Raw genomic sequence first — 22460 nt, 5'->3', positions numbered from 1 at the left:
TCAACCCATTCAAGGCCTTATAGACCTCAATCAGATCACCGCACAGGTGCCTAGTCTCCAGCCACTGCAATTTGCAGAACTTAAGCCTCTCTTGGTAAGAGGATCCCTTCATTCCCCTCACCAATCGTGTTGCTCTTCTCTGTACACGCTCAAGCAAATCTACATCCTTCCTAAAATGAGGCCTCCAGACCTGTATGCAGTACTCAAGGCGTGGCCTGACCATTGCCTTATACAGAGGGACAATCACCTCCTTTTCCCTGCTAGCAAAATTCCTATATATCATTGACAAAACCCCATGACCTGCCCTAGCAGCCTGTCTACATTGCTCAGAAAACTTCATATCTGACTGCACAATTACTCCCAGGTCTTTTTCATTTTCTACCACCTTAAGTGTAGTACCACACAGTTGGTACGTTTCTCTGGGGTTACTTCTACCCATATGCAGTACTTTGCATTTGTCAAGGTTAAACTTCAGCTGCCACTTCTTAGCCCATCTGCCCAAATTATCTAGATCCTGTTGCAGTAGCACACTGCCATTACTGTCATTAACAACCCTGCCAACCTTCGTGTCATCTGCAAACTTCGACATTAAGCCTGATATACCTTCATCAATATCATTGATAAATATACAAAACAACAGTGGACCCAACACCGAACCCTGTGGGACTACACTAATAACATTAGTCCACGAAGAGCAGCACCCATTGATTACCACCCTCTGTCTTCTCCCACTTAACCATCCTTTTATCCATTGTAGCAACTTACCCTTAATACCATTCTGCTCCAATTTGTACAGTAGTCTTCCATGCGCAACAGTGTCAAAAGCTTTCCTGAAATCCAAGTATATGATATCAAAATTATTTTTTGCATCCAGTTCCTTTGTGACCACATCATAATAACCAATCAAATTTGTCAGACAAGACTTTCCCTTAACAAACCCATGCTGTGTCTGAATTATTGCTGCAGTCTTGTCTAGATGATCCTGCAATGCATCTTTAACCAGTGACTCCATTATTTTACCCGGAACAGAAGTTAAACTAACTGGTCTGTAATTATTCGTGTCACCCTTCGAACCTTCTTTGTGAATTGGGGATACATTTGCACATCTCCAGTCCGTGGGAACCTCCCCTGAATCCAAGGATGCTCTCATAATTATGGCTAAGGGTTTGCTTAGTTGCTTTGCCGCCTCCTTTAATATAACTGGATAGATCCCATCCGCCCCAGGTGCCTTTCTTATGTTTAACTTCAACAATTTCTCCTCCACTTTGCTCTCAGTTATTACAAAATCATTAAGCACACTGCTACAATTTGATAACCTTCTTCCATTTTCAAACTGTAATGATTCCTCACGTGTGAATGTAGATGCAAAATACTCATTCAGTTTGTTTGCTATCTGAGCAGGATCATCAACAGTCGAACCATCGATGTCAAGTGGACCAATCATATTCAGCCCCTTCCTTTTAGAGTTTATATAAGTAAAGAAATCCTTGCTGTTTTTCTTAGCATCTTTTGCCAAAGATTTCTCGTAATCCGCCTTTGCCTGCCGAACCTCCTTTGTGACCTGATTACAGACTAGCTTATATCTGCTACAGGCTTCTGCGTCGCCTGATAATTTATATGCATCCCATGCATTTTTCTTCTCTGTCACGAGTCTCATTAGTTCATTTGATAACCATTTAGGCCTAAACCTTGAACAATATTTCTTCATCGGTATGAAAAGTCTAGTAGCTTCCACGATTAATTCCTTGAATGCTTCCCACTTAGAATTTACTGTTTGTAACATCGTCAGTTGATCCCACTGTACAGAATTTAAAAACTGTCTGAGACCACTGTACTCCCCTTTACGGAAGCAAAAACCCTTTCCTTTACCCCTGACGGTAGTTACCTCTTTGAGTAAATCCCACTTCAGCACACTGTGATCACTGCCACCTAGTGGTTCCTTTATCTGCAAATTCTTAATACACGAATGATCACTGCTGATAACCAGATCAAGAGTATTACTTTCTCTGGTTGCCTCTCGAACATGCTGCTGCAGAAAACAATCATCCAATAAATCCGCAAAAGTCTGACTAGTGTGTGAGTGACCAACCCACAAGTTCCAGTCAATATCTGGGAAGTTAAAATCCCCCATTATAAGACATTCTGATTTACTGGCCCACTCTATTTCTCTGTACAATTGTTCATTGTACTCATTCGAGTCATTAGGCCTATAACACACTCCTACTCTTATTTTTGCTTTTGCAGTGCTTATGTCACACCAAACTGACTCAACAGTGCACTGTCCATCTATATCAACTGGATGCACTTCTTTTGATTTTATGTTTTTCTTAATTAACAGCATAACACCTCCTCCCTTTCTGTCCTGTCTATCCTTTCTGTACACATTGTACTCCCCAAATTCCAGTTCTGCATTCCTTATATCTTTGTGACACCACGTCTCTGCTATCCCAACAATATCCGCCTTTGATGTCTTGACCAACACTTCAAATTCATCAAATTTATTTACTATACTTCTAGCATTGGTATACATGCAAGCATACATGCTCCTATGCCTATTCCTTGTTACCCTAACACATCCCATATACCCAACTATTCCAGGATGACTGCCATCCGTCCCTGAAACCCCCAACACCCCTCGCTCCAGGTCGCTTCTTATTCTAATAGAAGTTGTGCAAGAATCACCTTCACCTCTGCCTGCGGTTACTGTTAAACTATTAGTCTTTGTATCCCCCCAAGCTAGCAGTTTTCCGACCCACCTAGCACTGCCTCGATAGCATCAGCAAATATTCTTGCACCCTTTCTATTTAAGTGTATCCCATCCCTGTAGAAGCAATCTCTCCTGTTAACAAGTACAGTCCAGGCTGAAAAAAATTCTACCCCTTGAGCCTTGCACAATCTTTCCAGGGCCGAATTGATCGACAAGGCTCTCATCATATACTCCCTCCTATCGTGTCTGGGCAGAATTGCAGACACTTTCAAGTTCAACCCTAATTCTCGGCTTTTTTTCAACAGTGACCTGTACTTGTTGAGTAATTCTGCCGGTCTCCTACTCTTAATATCATTAGTGCCAACGTGTACAACTATATCACCTTTTGTGCCCTTGAAAGATGATATCCGCTCTACAACGTCATCAACCTTTGCCCCTGGCAGACATACCCTGGTCCTATTCCACCTATCCTTTTTACATAGCATGTTCCCCGTTTCCCTGACAATAGAGTCACCAACAACTAATAGTTCCTGTGGGACCAGCGCATTCTGCCTTGGGGGTTGCCGCTGTGTTGCGTGATGACCAAGTGCAAGCTCTGGCGTTGATGTGGGCAGCTGAGAGCTTGATGGGCCCCTCAATTTATTTCCTTCGAGGGCATCCACCCTGTCCTTCAAACTCTCATATAGGCCCATAACAACGCTGAGTTGTCTCCTGATTTCCTTACACTCCTTACATTGCGCACACACAAAGACATCCCCCATGGCAATATCATGTTCCGTTCCAGAGAGTTCGGCAAACATTTCACAAGTTGCACATTTTTTTAGGCTGTGACGCGTTGGAGAATCGCCCCCCTCAGTTCTCCCCCGAGTCACAACACTCCTGCCACTTTGTGCCCGTTGCTTTGCTGCTCTAGTTCGGGGCATGGTAGTTTAAATTAATAAAATCAATAAATTAAATGTCAGTAGTATTTGAATAGAAACTATGAAATAGAAACAGTGAAGCGTATTACTATATAATTATGCGTTAGAGCTGCCTCAATTAAAAAATTGAATTCCCTACAAAAACTTTGAATTCCCTATATACAAAAACAATGGCTACAAAAATCGAACAAAAATAACGGTTTTACCTATCGTAAGTAAAATCCACAAAAACTCTATCTAAATTAAAATAAAAAATAACCAGCTTAACTATAACTATATGACTACGTATTAAGTACAATATAAAACAACAATCATGTAAATAAAAGGCAAACACTTATCGTTTTTGCGGAGCCTGTAACTGTCAGCTGTAACTTTTGATATAGGGCTAAGATATTTTCTTTGAGTATGGATCCACTGATTGTAGCTCCACACTGCCATTCTTCCATAAACCCATCCATAATGCATCATCTACAATCTTTAATTTTGGTTTCTTTAAAGTAGAGCAAAGGATTCAACAACCCTTGTTACATAAACCAAATGCAAAATCCTTCTACATTTTTAAAAAAAATTTTCCCAATCTTTTGCATTCAACAGTTTTTTTTTTAATTTTTTTTTTTAGCAATACAGAATTAATAGTTGATCTTTCCAAAGCATCGAACTTAGCTTTCATAGAAACAATTTTTTTCTTTTTTTTTTACCTATTATTTCATTAATTTACATAATATTTAATGAAATTACATATTGTAATTAAAATAAATAATTTTATTGGTAAACAATTTAGAACAAACACATCTGAACTCTTCAGAAACATACAGCTCAACAGAAAAAATACAGAACCACATTAACTGTTGTTGCAGTGGTAATGGCCATCACTTTTCAGTCAAACTTATTTCAGCAGTTTTGGAAGTGAACAATCATTATTTACTTGGAATTATACAAAATTTGTATGTGCAAAGAATGTGTCTGGTCTTGTGCAAGTATTTACTATTTTTGCCTTCAACGTGCTAGTTTCAGTATATGTAAACAATGTACTGCTGAAAAAAAAACTAGCATGATGACCGATGCATCTGACATAGCTGCAGAAATTACTGTTTTATGTTTAAAGAGGGAGCACTGGTTAATTGGAAGGTAGTTAGGGATGCTCCTTTTGTATTATTAAAAAAGTAGTACCAGAATCACTCTGTGGTATTTTTTCCCCATTTTCCTCTAATTTAAAAGTTTCTCTAATACAATATTTGAAACAGCAATAGCAACCAAAACTATAAAATTCCATTTTATAGTTTTCCTTTGTTATTTTATTTCACTATTCCAAAATATCTCTTCTACAATTATGATTTCTGATTTTACATTAGTTATTAGTTCTCATAATTTGTCAAAATTTGGGACCTAGAATTTTTTAAAATATGGTTTTTATATTTTAGAGATCTAGGAATAGCTAACCTTGGATCTTGCTGAGAACCTCCTCGTCCATATAATGGAATAACTTTATCTCTACTGATAGCTGCTTTGCATACAGGACAAACCTGAGAGTTTGGTCTCGTTTCTAACCACCTATGCAGGCATGGCCAACTGCAAAGAATAAAAATAACATTTCAACAAATAAATCTAATAAATATTAGAAATGTGATCACTTCTGAATGCATTAAAAAAAACCTTTTTGAATGCACTCTTATAATGTGCATTCAAAAAGTAATAGAACATTTTATCATGAAACAAATTGAGAACAAGCAACTCCTCTAACAGTGTGGTCGTCCCAAAGTATAAACAGAAATTATTTAAAATATATAGAATACTATTTTTTTCGTTGCTTCTGGTTCCATTGTTGGAAATTGCATATGCACAGTTTCCATCTTTGGGAACCAAATTAGCTCTTTCATTGGCTTCCTATCAAAAGCAGCCTGATGCAAAATATGTTGACAAAAGCTTTCCCAGATTCAGAGCTCACACATATCAGCACAGAATCTGCGTGGTCTGAATTTGTTGGAAGGAAAGGTAAAATAACAAAAGGGTACAGTGCAGACTAGAAAATTCTAAAGACTATGAAAAGAGCCCATACACGAACATGTGAAGAGTGAGCAAGTGTGAATAATTTCTTATGAGTAATATTGATTTGTCCCTTACTGATTGAAATACAGAATCTTCTTCAATTGCATCTAGTGATACTTTGGCACACTCAACAATAATATTGTGAGTGAGTCTCCATCTTCTTCCATCTACAAGTGTGAAGAAAACACTATAGAATTCAAAATTTTTAAATCAACCAGATCACTATTTGTATCAGCATGTTCAGGAAAGTACTTGGAGAAAGAATATTTTGTACCTCATAATCACCCAAAAACCACATAACATCAATGGGCTGCCAGCACAGGAACCATATAAAAAAATTATAATATTGAGTGCACGGTAGAAGAATTCTGGTATTTTAATTGTTGAAAATAGGTAGCTCAAAAGTCTGAATCATAGGTTGGCACTAGTTAGATAAATTTATTATCAATTATAATTACTTAGAACTTACAAAAGTAACAGTATAGCATAATACAAACAACTAACTTAATAGGAGATATGAAAGACATATACTGTAAGCTTGATATTGCAACATACATATATATATTTAATAACAAACTTTAATAGCATAACCAGTGCATACTGTTATTACTGCATTAGGTATATACATTTAGTGTAGTATTTTTTTTTTTTTTTTTTTGTGTAGTATTTAATGTTGCAGGAATATTTCTTGTCTAATTAGCAAAGTACATCTGTGTTCTTGTCACAGTGCAGAAGATTCTTGGAATTAAAATGAATATCACAATAAATGTATCTTTTGCATTCTCTTTCTTTTCATTAGCCCTCTATCCCTACTATCTTGTTCATGAATTGGTATTATTTCTTAAAATATAAAATTAGACAACAACCAACTCCTAAGTTCTTAAAAAAAATCCAATTTCATTTTTTATACAAATCTAATTTAAATCAGTTATGTTAAATGCATCCAGTTATTATAAATTTGTAATTTATTGCTGTTTCATTAAATAATTCAGATTTATGAAAAATAAATTACTTCAAAATTTTTGAAAAATCCTTTCAATAAATTGATTATTTGATAAGTTGCTCATTCAATTAATTTGTTTTCAATAAATTCACCTAGAACCATTTAAGATATGTGCAAATTTTTGTACATATTTCTGAAACTCATTGGACATATTCTGAGTACAAAATAAGAATGAAAAAAGTCATAAGCAGGTGTCTGAAAATGCTTTATTCTGGGGTTATTCCAATAAACTTTAGAAAGGCATACAAACACATATTTAATTTTTAAGGTTCGTGTACTGATTTCAAAGAATTGTTTGATGTGAGGTCCTTGCACTTGAACATAAACCACAGCTCATCAAATTAGTAACTACCAAATATGTTCAAACATTCACAGCTATATTCTAATCTTCACTGCATTATGGCACTTCCATTTCGTAAACCAGAATTTTTAATTGATTCTGAAGGATAGTAGTCAAGGGGCATCAGAGTGGATAGGTAGCATTGAGGTGAGCCCTCACTTATTAGCTGAAATGGGTGGGAGTGCTATCGTACAGTAAGGCCCAGAATAAAGTACAGGTAACCCCCGCTTAACCCTGATCATTCGTTCCGGAAAAACAGAGCGCTAAATGAATCCGCGCTAAGCGAGCGCCACTTTCCCATAAGGTAACATATGTATTTGTGAGCTGCGGTCGGTGCCATAGGACATTTCCTAATCAATAATAAACAGTAGTGAAAAGATGCACAAACATCGGTCAAAATATTTAATATTCAATTATTTGTACACATAAAATATTCCGCATTACATACGTATAATTATGTAGTAACTATTTGCATATCAAAAGTAAACTTAAAATTCCAATTAAAATAGTGAATTTAATTGATTTAATTTAATGGATGAATTTAATCATGAAAAATGTGTGGATGGCCCTCTTCCAAATAAACTAAAAGGGGTATTAATTTTAAATGACCCGCAGCGTTACCACCCAACAATAAAGTCAACTGATCCTTCGCCGCTTTGAAACTTGGCATGTTTTTTCTTTTTTCAATATGAAACTTCTTTTAGGCATTCGTTTCCACAAAAGTCCTGCTTCATCTATATTAAAAACTTGTTGAGACGTATAACACACAATACCCCTCTTCAATAATTTTAACAAGTTCGTTTTTGAAAGTTTCGGCTCCTTGATCTGCACTAGTGGCTTCTCCCTGAATTTTAAATCTATTCTACCAGCCCTTATCAGTTTTAAATGGTTCCACTTTTTTTTTTTTTTAAGGCAAGTTTTCTTCAGATCATCATATTGGCTAATCTCTTTCTCTCTCTTTTTTTTTTTTTTTTTTTTTTTTAATATTTAACTTAACTGAATTCTGCATTGGAATATTATTTCAATAAAATTAAAGTCTTTCCATTTCAATCCTAACAGCCAGCCTAGTCCTAGTTGCTTGCAGTGGAATAGCTATCTTTCCCACTGCTAAAATTAATTCTTTATTTTTTTATAATTGTTCTTACAGTTAAAGTTGCAAGTCCTAAATTATGGCACACATCCGCTTGTCGTTGACCGGAATCGATTCGCTTCAAAACGTCTAATTTAATTTTCAAATTCGGTCTTTTTCTTACATTTATAGTCTTCGTACTGTGCCCAGACGTTGTTGCTTTTTCATTCCTATTGGTCATTATCAGCTCTTCGAAAATGTAACTGCGTTGATTGCATTAATTATGATACAATGTTCAAGTAAACTGTCCATTACGCACAATATCTAATACTGTACTAAGTGATGACTAGACTTCGGATAAATGCATATAACGCAACTATTACAAGCAATATACTTGATCATTTTTTAAAATGTTGATCTCTAAACTACGTAACAAGTCACTGTACTGCAATTAAATTAACGTGCGAGAAAATTTCATCGAGCGTGGGAAAATTTCGCAAATCAGCGTGGGAAACGTTTCAATGCTGTTTTGCTATTCATTTTCAAGCTACTGACTCCATCAAATGAAACGATTTCATTAAATATGCCAAAAATGCAATCTGTAAAAGAGCGTTATAGTGATCTGTGACAGTTATAGTCAGATACGGGTTATAATATAAGAACTGCGTTATAGCGAATCAGCGTAAAGCAAACCGCATTATAACGGGGGCCTGCTGTATACCAAAGTTTAGCAACACTGCATTAGCTGTTGTTAGCATGATGTGTTAGTCTGACCTTAGAGTTATAGCTGAGAAGCTTATGAAATTTGTTTACTGGTGATGATTCTCACTGTTCTAGAAAAGGCTTTTATTGTAGAGCATTACTTCCATTCACATGGAGCAGACCAAGCAGGGACCCAGTATAAAAATTGTACACAAACGTTTCCAAGCTGATTTCAATAAAGATCCACCAACAAAGCAAAGTGTTGCTTTTGGTGAATAAGTTTAGGCAGATAGGTTCAATTTTAAGCCAGCATAAAAACAGAAATGGAAAAAAAATGGACCTTCAGACAACATGAATATGGGGGCAGTGTTTGACAAAATCATATGGTTGCCCAAAAAAAGCCAGCAGCATTTAGCAATAAAACTCAGTGTGAAAAGAAAGTCTGCTCAAAGAATGATTCATCTGTTAGGCACTTTTCTCATGTCATATGCAGATGAGTCACCAGCTGCAAACACACGATTTGGAACAAAGACTTTGTTCTGTGTTTGCACTCTTGAAAATGTGTACAAAAATAAACATTTTCTCTGTAATGGTTTGTTTTCTAACATGTGCCATATTACAATGGCTGATTATGTGAACAAGTAAATAATAGTTTCTCAGATTTGATAGACCAGATGAGTGAATGTCACACATTCTCTGCACAGTGACAAAGTAACTGTCTGGTGTGACATTTCAAGCAATGGTCTCACCGGACCTTATTTTGTGGAAGATGAACAGAGAAGGCATGTTACTGTAAACCAAGAAAGATACTGTCAGCTGTTTGCCTCACCCTTCATCAAAGACCTGTAAATATTCTGTTGCAACAGAAAGCTGCTTTTCCATGCACAGTAGTTCCAACAAGATGGAGCTAACTCCCCGCCCCCACACACACTGCTAGGGAAGTGGTGAAACTCTTTGAACAGCACTTTCTGTGGCACAATCTCCAGAGGAGCAGAATACCCATGCCCTACAAATTAACCTGAATTTGCACATCCTGATGCCTATTTGTGGGTCATACTGAAGGAACATGTCTACAGATACCTGTTCCCTGTAATATTATGCAATTGAAAAACAATATCAGATGTGTGCTCTGATTAATTTCAAAGGACTGCATTAAGAAAATATTTGATAACCTACAATATCAATATGCCTGGAGTGTAATAGTGTATATTTACAATGTGTATTTGTTAGAAATTGTAATGTTGTGTGTTCTGCTTGATATAATTCAGAAACAAACAATTCTTCTCTATTCATTTCAATATATTTTTATTCTGGGCCATATCGTACATGACCCAAGTTCACATCTTTGAGCAGTCCTTCCTTGCAAAAAAAATCTTCCAAGAAATGTCAGTAAGCTTGTCTGGTCAACCAATATGAAGAACATGTGGTCCATACTGCAGCAGATGCTGACAAAAAATTGCTGTTGATGGGCCCTTACCATTACACCAGAGATATTTTTTCTCCTTGATATAATACAAGCTGATAATTCCATTCTGCACAAAACTCACTTCATCAATAAACAGTATCCAATTTGCAAAACCAGGATCTTGGACAGGAAAATGGAGGTGCCGTTGATAAAACTAGAATAACTGAGGGTAGTCTGATTAAGCAAATGATGAAGTCACTGTCTGAAGATGAAAGAACTGATGTCAAACAGATGTGTGAGGAACACAAGAGCAGCATCAATTTGTTGAGTACTACTTATCCACATATCTTATTGCACCATGTCAAGAATTTGGTCTTTAATATCTTCATGGCAGACTTTTGGATACTCTGGCAGCCTTGAAATGGAGCAAAATGTACTGATTTCCCTGAAATTCTATTGGTAACCAATTATGTTGGAAAATGAAGTTGCTGCTATGAAACTAAGCAATGCTGCTACTGAATGAGCTCTGGCAAATGACTAATATTGGCTCTTAGAGAAGAAGGGAAGGAAGAATGCAAGTAAAGACTGCCACTTGATTTTGAGATTGCATTCTCAAAATCAAGAATATTAAAAAGTAACAAAGCAACAATATCAGTGTTTTATTTACTACTGTTTTTACTCAATCTCACCCTTCATCTTGGGTTATGGGCAAAGCTTCTAATGACCATTGTCAATTACTTTCATGCATAATAAAGTGTTTTTGGAGACATGTTTATATATATATATATATATATATATATATATATTTAGTTTTACATGGACTAGCAGATAATCAAAAACCCTACTAATAGATGCAAACCACTGATAATACTGACTAAAGTTGTTTGTAACCATGAAGTAGGTCATCAGTAGGGTTGTAAAAGGTGGGCATGGAGAGAATAACATCATACACCTAAGAGCTGGACTTTGATTTTTTATAAAGAAAAGAATGAAGATATGAGAGAAGAATGCTGGAAGCCTACTACCTTGAGGAAAGCTGGCGGAGACTGATTTTTGAAAACATTTATCATTAATAAAGATGAGGAGGGTTCTATTCATAAGCTCAGCTTGAAATATTTTTCTCACTGCACTAAAAAAAAAAGGGTAGTGCTTTTCTAAAAGCTGAAAGAGGCTTGGTCAAAAATTTCCATCAAAAGCTACAGTGATATTGACAAAAAAAGCAGAGAAGGCTTATTTTTTGAAGACTAGATATTTTACTTACTAACTGTACTAAGCAGGAGGAAATGGATCCAATATGCAAGGCATAATGGATGGAGCTGAATTTCATAGGATATATCTGAACTATTAAATTTAGGGAATGGTAATTTTTCCTAGACTTTGAACCAGTTTAAGTAGGCTTACACAGCACATTCTGCCAATAATGTAGCACTATGCTCTACATACTAACAAATTGACTGGGAATATTTTGGTGCACTGACTAATTTAGTCATAGTGTGCCAGTTCATATGATTTTATCTGTTCACAAGTGTGTTGAAAAAAGCCCCTAATATTGTGAGAGGGTGGCTATTCCCTCAGATACTAACTAACCACAGCTACAATTAAAGAGGATTTTAAGAATTCTTCTAATCCCCAACTGGATATAACCACAGACCTCTCCTAACAAGTGACAAGTACAAACCACCATACTAGGGGCACTCTACATGCCCTTCAAAAACTGCAGTTACATATATAAACCTTGCATAATTGAATATTGAACCACAGCACATAAGAAATATTAAATGCTTTACTTTACATTCTCTCCATAACTCCTGAAGTCAGAGCTGGCTAAAGGTATGTGCTGAAGATGCAACGTGCTCAGCTGCCACATGAACAGGGATAACACTAGGATAATAAAATACTAGCCTTTGATATTTTTAATATATGTTGTAGTGCCAAAACTTCATATTGAACACACACAAACACACCAAGATGAAACTCCAAATCAGTACTTCCTGCAATACTCAGGAATTCTTTAAATATTCTAAAAATATTTGCCTATGATCAAATGAAGTAATACTTTTTTTTTTTAAATGAAAGCCTCAAACACAAAAGATATGAGAACCTATAATACTTCATACTATGTACAGGTTGTGTTGAGAAAATAGAAGATACTTGTTGACATTAGACTTAAATTTTTGTAGACAATTTTTAGGAAATACATGGAAAGGAATGCTGTTGCAGAAAACTGACGCAGAAGGGATAAACAGGAAAACAGAGTGGAAAATTACACCTGAGAGCTCTCTTTTGGAGTCTAGAAGCTTGAGAGTGGTTTCGAGGGCAACACCCCAGATGTGGGAACAATATTCTATGGTAGTGTGGATTTGAGATTTGTACAGAATGATTAGTTGTTTAGAAAAAAAAAAAAAAAAACACCGAGAGCAAAAAGAAAACCCAGTTTTGTGGATGAAGAGGAGCAATATTTGTAATGTATTTATGCCAAGGGAGATTAGAAGTTAGCATAATTCCTAGTAGAGATATGCAATCTTGTCTAGAAATCTGAGGCAACGTTCTCCCCAGGATCTATTGAATAGGCGCCCCCCACTCAGCTAAAATTTAAGCAATTTCGCAGTACCGTATGGTACTGATCACCGATCTCGATCAATATTTATTCGAACATACTATGCAAAGTATTACACTTCCTCACCCGGCTATTTCATAATGCTACCCAGCTGGAAAAATTTTCTGGGGGAGAACACTGTGAGGGTCATCAAAGATGAGCAAAGGAACAGTAGGCTCTCTTTTTTTTTGTTTTAGAAGGATTAAAAGTAGCTAAGTTTTCTTTGCCCCACTGAAAAATTACCTGAGACTGTCATTTAAGGAATTGATAGCGGATATTCAGGAAGTTGAAGCTGTTTTGTGCAAGGTTTTACAAATTCGGAAACTGCAAGATGGAATGTTGTGTTCTATCACAATCAAAATTATGGATAGGATTTCCAGTCAGTGGAAAATCATTAATATACAAGAGGAAAATAGTGGGAGAAAGAAATGAACCTAGTATTAGCAGAGAAGTTGGAAGACAGGGAGCCACTTACCATCCTTGTAGGGAGTAAAAAGAAGAAAAGAAAACTGAATACCCAATTGCAAAAAACATTTGGCAATCCATAAGATGGGATCTGTTTAGAAGGCTTTGATCCCAACCACGATCAAAAGTCTAAGAAATGTCAAGAGCAGCTGCTTGAATTTCACAAAACTTTCCCGTTGAATATGTTCAAAGATGAGTAACATAAGCCAATACATCACCAACAAACTGGCTCTGACAGAATCCATACTGATGTTCATTGATCAGATGGGAAGTTTCAAGGAACAGTAAACCCTGACTAATCCAGTTACAGTTAATATATCAGATAATCCGAATCAAAATATGAAAAATTCTGCTCACAGTTGAGTACTTTGAAAGACAGAATTTAGGAAGGAGATGAGTCACTCTGACTGCACACACACACAGAGAGAGAGAGAGAGAGAGAGAGAGAGAGAGAGAGAGAGAGAGAGAGAGAGAGAGAGAGAGAGAGAGAGAGAGAGAGAGAGAGAGAGAGAGAGAGAGAGAGAGAGAGAGAGATGGAAATAAAACATACATTACATTGTCTTGCGTGTTGTCCAGCATCATTGCTGATGCTGTCAGAGCCGGACAGATGTTATTGCTTATATTGCTTCATGTGCATACTCTTTTATACATATATTGTACAAGAATTGAAAAGTGAATTGAAAAGAATTGAAAAGTGGAATAAAAAGAAAACATGTTATTTTAACTATCATTAACAAGCTCAAAGTGATAGAACAACTCGAAGATGGTGTTCCTGGAAAAAAAATTGCTGAAAAATTTGGTATTGGCCAATAAACTGTGTCGGATATTAAAAAACCAAAAGAATCTATAAAGAGGTTTTCTTTAAAATTCGATGTGGGAAGTAATAAAAGCAGTGCATCAAATAGACAGACATTAAAAAGCCAAAAGAAGTGTTGCTAGAAGAAGCTGTATTTAAGTGGTATTCACAGCAAGGATCAAGTGGCATTGGTATTGTCTTTTTATAGATTTTAAATAAAGGCTCTACAGTGATTTTTTTTTAAATTTATTTTCATCAGCACTACCTATATTTTATTTATTAAATTTTCCATTTATATGTGTTAAGTTTTGTTCTTTTAAGGTTATCTTTTGCTTCGCAAATCCGGATTAACAATCCCCCATTATTCCGGAATAGCAAGCCTCCCACCCCCCCCCCCCCCCAACCCGGGAGGAGGCTTGCTTTATTTATTCCGGATTAGTGAGGGTTAACTGTAGTTTGAGTCGGCAGTTGATAGATTTTGCCATTACTTGGGAAAGAGAAGAGTAAGTGCAATAGGGCAATTAACTGGATGGGAAAGATTTGTCACCATTTTTAGGGATTGGCTGGATATAAGGAATTTCTAAGCAAATTTCCAACAATGATTGCTGAAATGTTCATTCTGAAACTAAAAAACAGAAGCTCTTGACAAACAAAATAGCCCTGTTCATCTACTGTTTTTTAGTTAAAATGAAACAATGTAGCTAGGTAAACAACTGTTCCAATCCTGATTTAGTAATCCCCTTGCATCTAATTAAGAATTTTTTCTTGTGCCTATATACCACAGGGTCCCTTTTGAATGTCCCCAATTTTAAGTTGGTTAAATTTCACGTGTTATACATATGGCAAAGTAGTATAAGCCAGTAGAGGAGGATATGGTCATGTTTCATTGTTAATGTTTTGAATCGCACTGTGATTGAGGCTGCAGTACTACTGTTGTTTGTGTAAATATGGCATCAATGCAGGAGGAAGTGCAGGCAATAGTGTGGTTTTCAGAGAGCAAATCTGTTGTCATGATTCAAAGGCAATTTAGACATGTGTTCAACAAAGATGCACCCAACCCAAAGTCTATATGCAGATGGTACAGGATGTTTTGAACACTGGTGGTGTGCAGAAGCAACATGGAGGAGGTCATCAAAGCATCTCAGAAGAGCAAGTTGAAGAGATATGTGCTGCCTTTGTTCATAGCCAATAAAATCAATCAGGCATGCATCAAGGAATTGAGCATGCCCCTTGCACCTCTACACAGGGTTGTCTACAAGCAGTTGCGTTTGTACACCTATAAATTGCAAATGGTTCAAGAAATCAAGCAGAGTCAAAAACCACAGGTAATCAGGTCACGAAGGAGGTTAGGAAGGTGAAGGCAGATTACAAGAAATCCTTGGCAAAAGATGCTAAGAAAAACAGCAAGGATTTCTTTACTTATATAAACTCTAAAAGGAAGGGGATGAATCTGATTGGTCCATTTGACATTGATGGTTCGACTGTTGATGATCCTGCTCAGATAGCAAACAAACTGAATGAGTATTTTGCATCTATATTCACACATGAGGAATTATTAAGGTTTGAAAATGGCAGAAGGTTATCAAATTGTAGCAGGATACTTAATGATTTTGTAATAACTGAGAGCAAAGTGGAGGAGAAATTGTTGAAGTTAAACATAAGAAAAGCATCTGGGGTGGATGGGATCTATCCAGTTATATTAAAGGAGGCAGCAAAGCAACTAAGCAAACCCTTACCATAATTATGAGAGCATCCTTGGACTCAGGGGAGGTTCCCACGGACTGGAGATGTGCAAATGTATCCCCAATTCACAAAGGGGGATCGAAGGGTGACACGAGTAATTACAGACCAGTTAGTTTAACTTCTGTTCCGGGTAAAATAATGGAGTCACTGGTTAAAGATGCATTGCAGGATCATCTAGACAAGACTGCAGCAATAATTCAGACACAGCATGGGTTTGTTAAGGGAAAGTCTTGTCTGACAAATTTGAGAGGATATTATGATGTGGTTACAAAGGAACTGGATGCAAAAAATAATTTTGATATCATATATTTGGATTTCAGGAAAGCTTTTGACACTGTTGCGCATGGAAGACTATTGTACAAATTGGAGCAGAATGGTATTAAGGGTAAGTTGCTACAATGGATAAAAGGATGGTTAAGTGGCAAAAGACAGAGGGTGGTAATCAATGGGTGCTGCTCTTCGTGGACTAATGTTATTAGTGGAGCCCCACAGGGTTCGGTGTTGGGTCCGCTGCTGTTTTGTATATTTATCAATGATATTGATGAAGATATATCAGGCTTAATGTCGAAGTTTGCAGATGATACAAAGGTTGGCAGGGTTGTTAATGACAGTAATGGCAGTGTGCTACTGCAACAGGATCTAGATAATTTGGGCAGATGGGCTGCAACTGAAGTTTAACCTTGACAAATGCAAAGTACTGCATATGGGTAGAAGCCCCAGAGAAACATACCAACTGTGTGGTGCTACACTTAAGGTGGTAGAAAATGAAAAAGACCTGGGAGTAATTGTGCAGTCAGATATGAAGTTTTCTGAGCAATGCAGACAGGCTGCAAGGGCAGGTCATGGGGTTTTGTCAATGATATACAGGGTGATTCACTACCAGTGCGACAAACTTGCAGGAGGTGTAGGGGGCACAAAGACGAATCGGAATCACATAGCATTGCAGGGTCCGAAGTGCCTTCGTCATGTAGGAGGTAGCATGAACAAAGAAGCAAAGAAAAAGAACAGAAACAGCCACTCATTAGTGTAACAGAAATCATTTTAATGACAAGTTTTACATTGGGAAAAAGCCATGCTACAGAAGGTGTTCGAAAGTTTGACCAGAAGCAGTCACACAGGCTTCACAGCACCACTGCACGGAATCCCTAACGTTCTGGAAGATTCCTGGCGTGTCTCGAATCTCCCCAGCAACTACAGAGATGCGAGCGACGAGGTCTTCAACTGAATCAATGGGGGTCTCGTACACCAATGTCTTCATTTGACCCCAGCAGAAGTCCAGGCATGATATGTCCATCGATCTAGCAGGCCAATGAATCGGACCACCACGACCTATCCAATGCTGTCCAAATGTAACGTTTAGGTGTTGGCGGACGTCGTTGGTGTAATGTGGGGGAGCCCCATCATGCTGGAACCACACTGAGCGGCGCAACGACTGAGGAACATGTGCTTCTTCAATAAGTTCTGGTAGGACTTGCTGTAGAAAGATCAAGTATGCTCTACCGTCCAGACGAGGGGGCAGAAGGTACGGTCCAATGAGGTGGTCTCCAGCAATGCCGGCCCAAACAGTGACAGAGAAACGGCATTGAGTTGCACATGTTCACGTACCATGGGGTCTCCAAAGCCCACAAATGGACGTTATGTTGATTGAAGGTTCCCTCTCTTGTGAAACTTGCCACATCCGTGAACAATACGGACGCAGCAAATGCGCTGTCTGCCGCACTCTGTTGAAGAAACCAAGTAGCAAAAATCCTCTGGAGTGGATAATTCGCAGGCTCCAATGATTGGACATGTTGCAGATGGTATGAACTCATTTGGTTTGTTGACAGTATCCTCCATACAGTGGATTGGGAAATACCCAATCGTTGGCCTATCACTCGAGTATTCGTACTCTGATTGCCTTCGGCAAGACGTAGGACATTCTCCTCATTGTCTGGCGTCCTCGTCGTTCGCTCTTGATTCATGGTACCTCTCGTGAAACAACCAGTCTCACGTAACCTTCTGTGCACACATTCAAAAATCATATGATGAGGAGCAAGGCTGTGCGGGGAAACATTCCTGGTACAAGCGCAGAGCGGCACACCCGTTACAGTCCGCAGCTCCATATGCGAGGTGTATGGAGCTGCGGGCTGTCCGACATATGGAGTCAGCAGCTCCATATGTCGGCCAGTTCAACGTTTGAATACTCGTCCATCCTACTGCCTCGGGACCAGTTTGCAAATGCTGACTTCCAGCAGGATCGCTGTTCATGCGACCTCCCATTCAACGTCCTCTACTGCATGACGAAGGCATTTTGGACCCTGCAATGCTATGTGATTCCGATTCGTCTTTGTGCCCCCTACACCTCCTGCAAGTTTGTCGCACTGGTAGTGAATCACCCTGTATAGGAATTTTGCTAGCAGGTAAAAGGAGGTGATTGTCCCTCATTTTAGAAAGGATGTAGATTTACTTGAGCGTCTACAGAGAAGGGCAACAAGATTGGTGAGGGGAATGAAGGGATCCTCTTACCAAGAGAGGTTTAAGTTCTGCAAATTGCAGTGGCTGGAGACTAGGCACCTGCGAGGTGATCTGATTGAGGTGTATAAGGCCTTGAATGGGTTGAGCACGCTGAATTCTGATGGGATCCTTCCACTTGTTCAGATTACGAACCTAAAGGGGCATAAATTCAAATCAAGAAAGGACAAATGTAGAATAGATGTGCGGAAATTTATCTTTAGCCAGCAGGTGGTTAATTGCTGGAACAAACTTCCATCTGTCGTTGTGGAAGTTGATAGTTTGAATAAATTTAAGGAGGAACTGGACAGGCATTTGAAGGTAATGGTGCGATTTTTTTTTCTTTCTTTTTTTTGGCTGATGCTGCATAAACTCATACACTTGCTTTCTTGCCTCACATGCCACTACTATTACTACTACTACCACAGCAACAAAACTTTGCTATTGATATTCTTGATTGCATCAATCAAAACCAAAATTTCTTGAGTGATGTTGTTTTCCAATGAAGCAATATTTCACATTTTAGAAAAATGTTAACCGATACAATGTTCAAATTTGAGGTTCTGTTGTTATGTTAGTTTGTTATTTGGTTTTTAGGAGCATTAGAAACTAAGGCCATATTGCTCCGGGGATATGCAGTGGTCATTCCCTGACTTTCCGCATCCTCCGTATTTGGTGGGCATGGGCTCGAACCCCAGCCTAATCAAGAAGCGTGTGCTACGCACTGCTGCTCCTGCCCATCTGGCTACGGAGGCGCCTTGAGGTTCTGTAAACCTGCACTATATCCAAGAGCATATTTGAGACAGTTCAAAAGAATGTGCAGTGCGGTCTTATGAAGGACATGATTATCAGAACCACCTTCTTGGTGGATACAGTTAAAGGAACTGCACACCTAGACATGCTGGAAAAATATGCATTTCTTTAGATTGCACACGTAGTGCAGCATAATCTTCCAGCAAGATGGAGCACTGCCTCATTGGCGCTTGCAGATGCACATGCTCTGAACAACATGTTCCCAGACCATTGCATTGAGTGTGGTACACTGATACCACAGCCCCCCATTCACCTGACATAACTCCCTTAGATGATTTCTTCTTCTGAGGCTATGTGAAAGACATGGTTTATTCCACCAGTGTGTTTAAAATCACCACCCTATGCACACACATCGGGCAAGCAATTGCCACCATTAGTGCAGATATGTTGAAGTGAACCTGGTCTGAAATAGAGTATTGTTTGGACATTCTTCATTGCACCAAAGGAGCTCATATAGAAATCTGCCGACTGTTTTCTTTCCCAATAAAAGTTATTAACATTTCCTAGTGCACTAGGTTTTCTTTTGTGAGACATTTAAATTCAGGGATGTTCAAAAGGGACACCCTGTATATCCAAGTGTATATTTTGTAAATATGTCATAAAAAATTCACTGCTTAAAATTTAAGTTTAATCACAAACAGGACTAACATAAATCCATCCCCATTTTTAATTTTTTAAGCACATTAAAAATTTTAAAAAAAGTAATAATAAAAATTCCAAGAATAAATTGCACTTCTGTGATGAAGTGAAAACTAAAACAGCAGAACATTTACCAAAAAAGATGTCCACAAAGACTGACCACGGCATCTTTTGCAGTATCAAGGCAAATGTTACACTCGAATGTGCCTTCCTGATTACTACTAGCACCATTTTCTTCACTTCCTGAAGAGGAATCACCAGCTGGAACTTCTGTTACTGTTGCCATATGCTAAAGAGAGAGTTCATTAAAAGCATCTGTATATTATACAAGCATCACTTTATAAAAATAATCACAAAATATAAAGATCACTTTTAATATTAATAGACTTATTTTTACACAAAACTCAATAACAACATGTTGAACTTGTACATTAATGGTATGCAATGCTTTTCCTCCGAAATAGCTTCCCAGCTCCCCCACCTTTAAATTATTTGGTAAGTAGAGGAAATGGAATAACTAAGGAATATTTTCATAAAAAATTAGTGGACATGGTATGCAACACTTCAACAACATTCAACAAGTGAATACATCTAATAAAAAAATTGTTTGGTGACAATAATTACCTCTAAATAAACAAGAGATATATAGACAAATATGATCTTAATTCTTAAATTACAATCATTGATAATATTAATACTACTAAAAGATTATTACAATTCAAAATTGCTTATAGTTGTTTTTAAGGAAATCATTCAGATGTTATTCGGAATGAATGGCAAATGAAAATAAAATTACAGGTCACACAAGAATTATCAAATTATTGAGTAAATTATCAAAACTACTATACACAAACCAAAAAACTTTAAATTTTTCCTGTTTTTTTTACATGAAATGCTATTTATGCAAAAATATAAGGAGCATATTAGTGCAGAAGAAACGTCTTTAATATTTTTCCACATCCTCAGTGGTATGCATATCACTGGTTGTCAGGCCAATTATGGTGAACTAATAGCATCTATGCCCCAAGTGGCATGCACTGGAAAGCATATTAACACACAGCATAAAAAAGTATTCATTTGAAGGCAAATTTAATTTATTGAGTATCAGCCATTTTTAATTGCATACAATTCCACTACTGATTAATTGAGATATTGATACATTGTTATTTTGGTAAAATATTGTTATTTTGAAATTTTATGCGATTAACGATTCCATTATCTAGTGATGAAACTGTAACATACTTTTGTGCAAAATTATGCAGCAGCAAAGGTCTTATTAGTAACTTTAAAGTATTGTTACTTTTTATATCAATAAAGACCATTTACTAATTTCAGTCAGTTTTTTTCCTCTAGAGTATACAAAAATTTGTATATTTTTGTTTCACCTTATTTTTGGCATGCAGACCAGAAAAGGATTGCTTTTTCTGTCCTGTGCAATGAAGTGCCATACTAAAAATATTGAACCTGATAGCTTCTCAGACAAGAGGTATCCCTAGATGGCATACCAACATCTTGGCACTCCATGTGACCAGCCAGTTCAATGGCCTGGTCCTAGATTGGAGGAAGGAGAATGGCAAGATGAATAAAGTGATGGAGAGGAAATGCATCTAACAAAACATCAGCAGAAGCTAGATCATGCTGTCTGTAGGTCAAACCGCACAAGATCTTCACGATGCATAGTAGTTGTAAATATTTTGATCTATATCTGAAATGAAAGGTGTCCTGACCAAATATAAAAAATGAAATATATTTCCTGATTATACTCCAGCATGGGCATACAGAAAAGGTTACAAAGGTAGGGATTACAAAGATATTACTATAGAATTTGAAAATGAAGCATGCCTAGACGAAGTAGTAAGCATTTATGCCCATGCTGACTGCTAGGCTATAGTCGTGTCATATAAGTTTTAAGTTATTTATTTTCTATTTATAAGATTTTGCACCATCCACACTATTTCTTTGTACAGACTAAACAGATCAGCGTGGCAGCATAGCCGCCATGATACAATGTCACTTGTCTGCATGACACACTGATCCAGATATGTTTCCTGCTGGCAACTGAAGGAATTTCTAAAGTCCTCTTCAACTGAAGCTGTAGTAAGCCAGTCTCATGTGGGAGGAGTAGATAGCCCCCTCCCCACCACAACCCAATTTGCATGACGAAAGAAAATAGAGATATGAGCAACAGATCTAGTATATTAAAAATAATTAATAATCAAAACAGATATTAATATAGTATAAACAGAGATAATATAGTATTGTCAATGCATTGGTCCCACAAGAGCTAGTTATTGTCGGTGACTCAAATGTCAGGGAAATGGGAAATATATTGTGCAAAAAGGATAGGTGGAATAGCACCAGAGTATGTCTGCCAGGGGCAAAAGTTGATGACGTAGAGCATATATCATCTTTTAAGGGCACAAAGGGTGATATTGTTGTACACAATGGCACTAATGACATTAAGTGTAGATGATCTGTGGATATTCTTAACAAGTACAGGTCAATGTTGAAAAAAAGTCGCAAGTCAGAGATAAATTTGAAAGTGTTTGAAATCCTGCCCAGACACGATAGCAGGGAGTATATGATGAGAGCCTTGCCAATCAATTCAGCCCTAGAGAGATTGTGGAAGGCTCATGGGATAGAATTTTTCACAGCATGGTCTGTGAAGAAATATTCTTAAAGAGAAAGGGAAGAAGAATATTTACTGATGCTATCGAGGCAATGTT

The 22460-nt window shown here is 37.4% G+C and overlaps 1 protein-coding gene across 2 annotated transcripts in view; it reads right to left on the bottom strand.

Moving 5' to 3' along the window:
- Positions 1–22460, bottom strand: part of LOC150087265 (E3 ubiquitin-protein ligase RNF185-like) — an 81191-nt gene that overhangs the window by 43335 nt on the left and 15396 nt on the right. For both annotated transcript variants that reach the window (XM_090371106.1, XM_090371105.1), the window contains exons 2-3: positions 19869–20023; positions 5068–5196 (exon numbers count right to left, since the gene is read on the bottom strand). In XM_090371106.1, coding sequence (XP_090227232.1) covers positions 5068–5196; positions 19869–20020 — 281 coding nt within the window. In that variant the 5' untranslated portion in view covers positions 20021–20023. The remainder of the gene's footprint in view (positions 1–5067; positions 5197–19868; positions 20024–22460) is intronic.

The sequence above is a fragment of the Mastigoproctus giganteus genome, chromosome 4 (assembly GCF_048544385.1).
Source record: "Mastigoproctus giganteus isolate SK-2022 chromosome 4, ASM4854438v1, whole genome shotgun sequence".
Classification (NCBI taxonomy): Eukaryota; Metazoa; Arthropoda; class Arachnida; order Uropygi; family Thelyphonidae; genus Mastigoproctus; species Mastigoproctus giganteus.
Note: the sequence above shows the minus strand (reverse complement) of the source record. Positions and strands in the feature narration are given on the sequence as shown.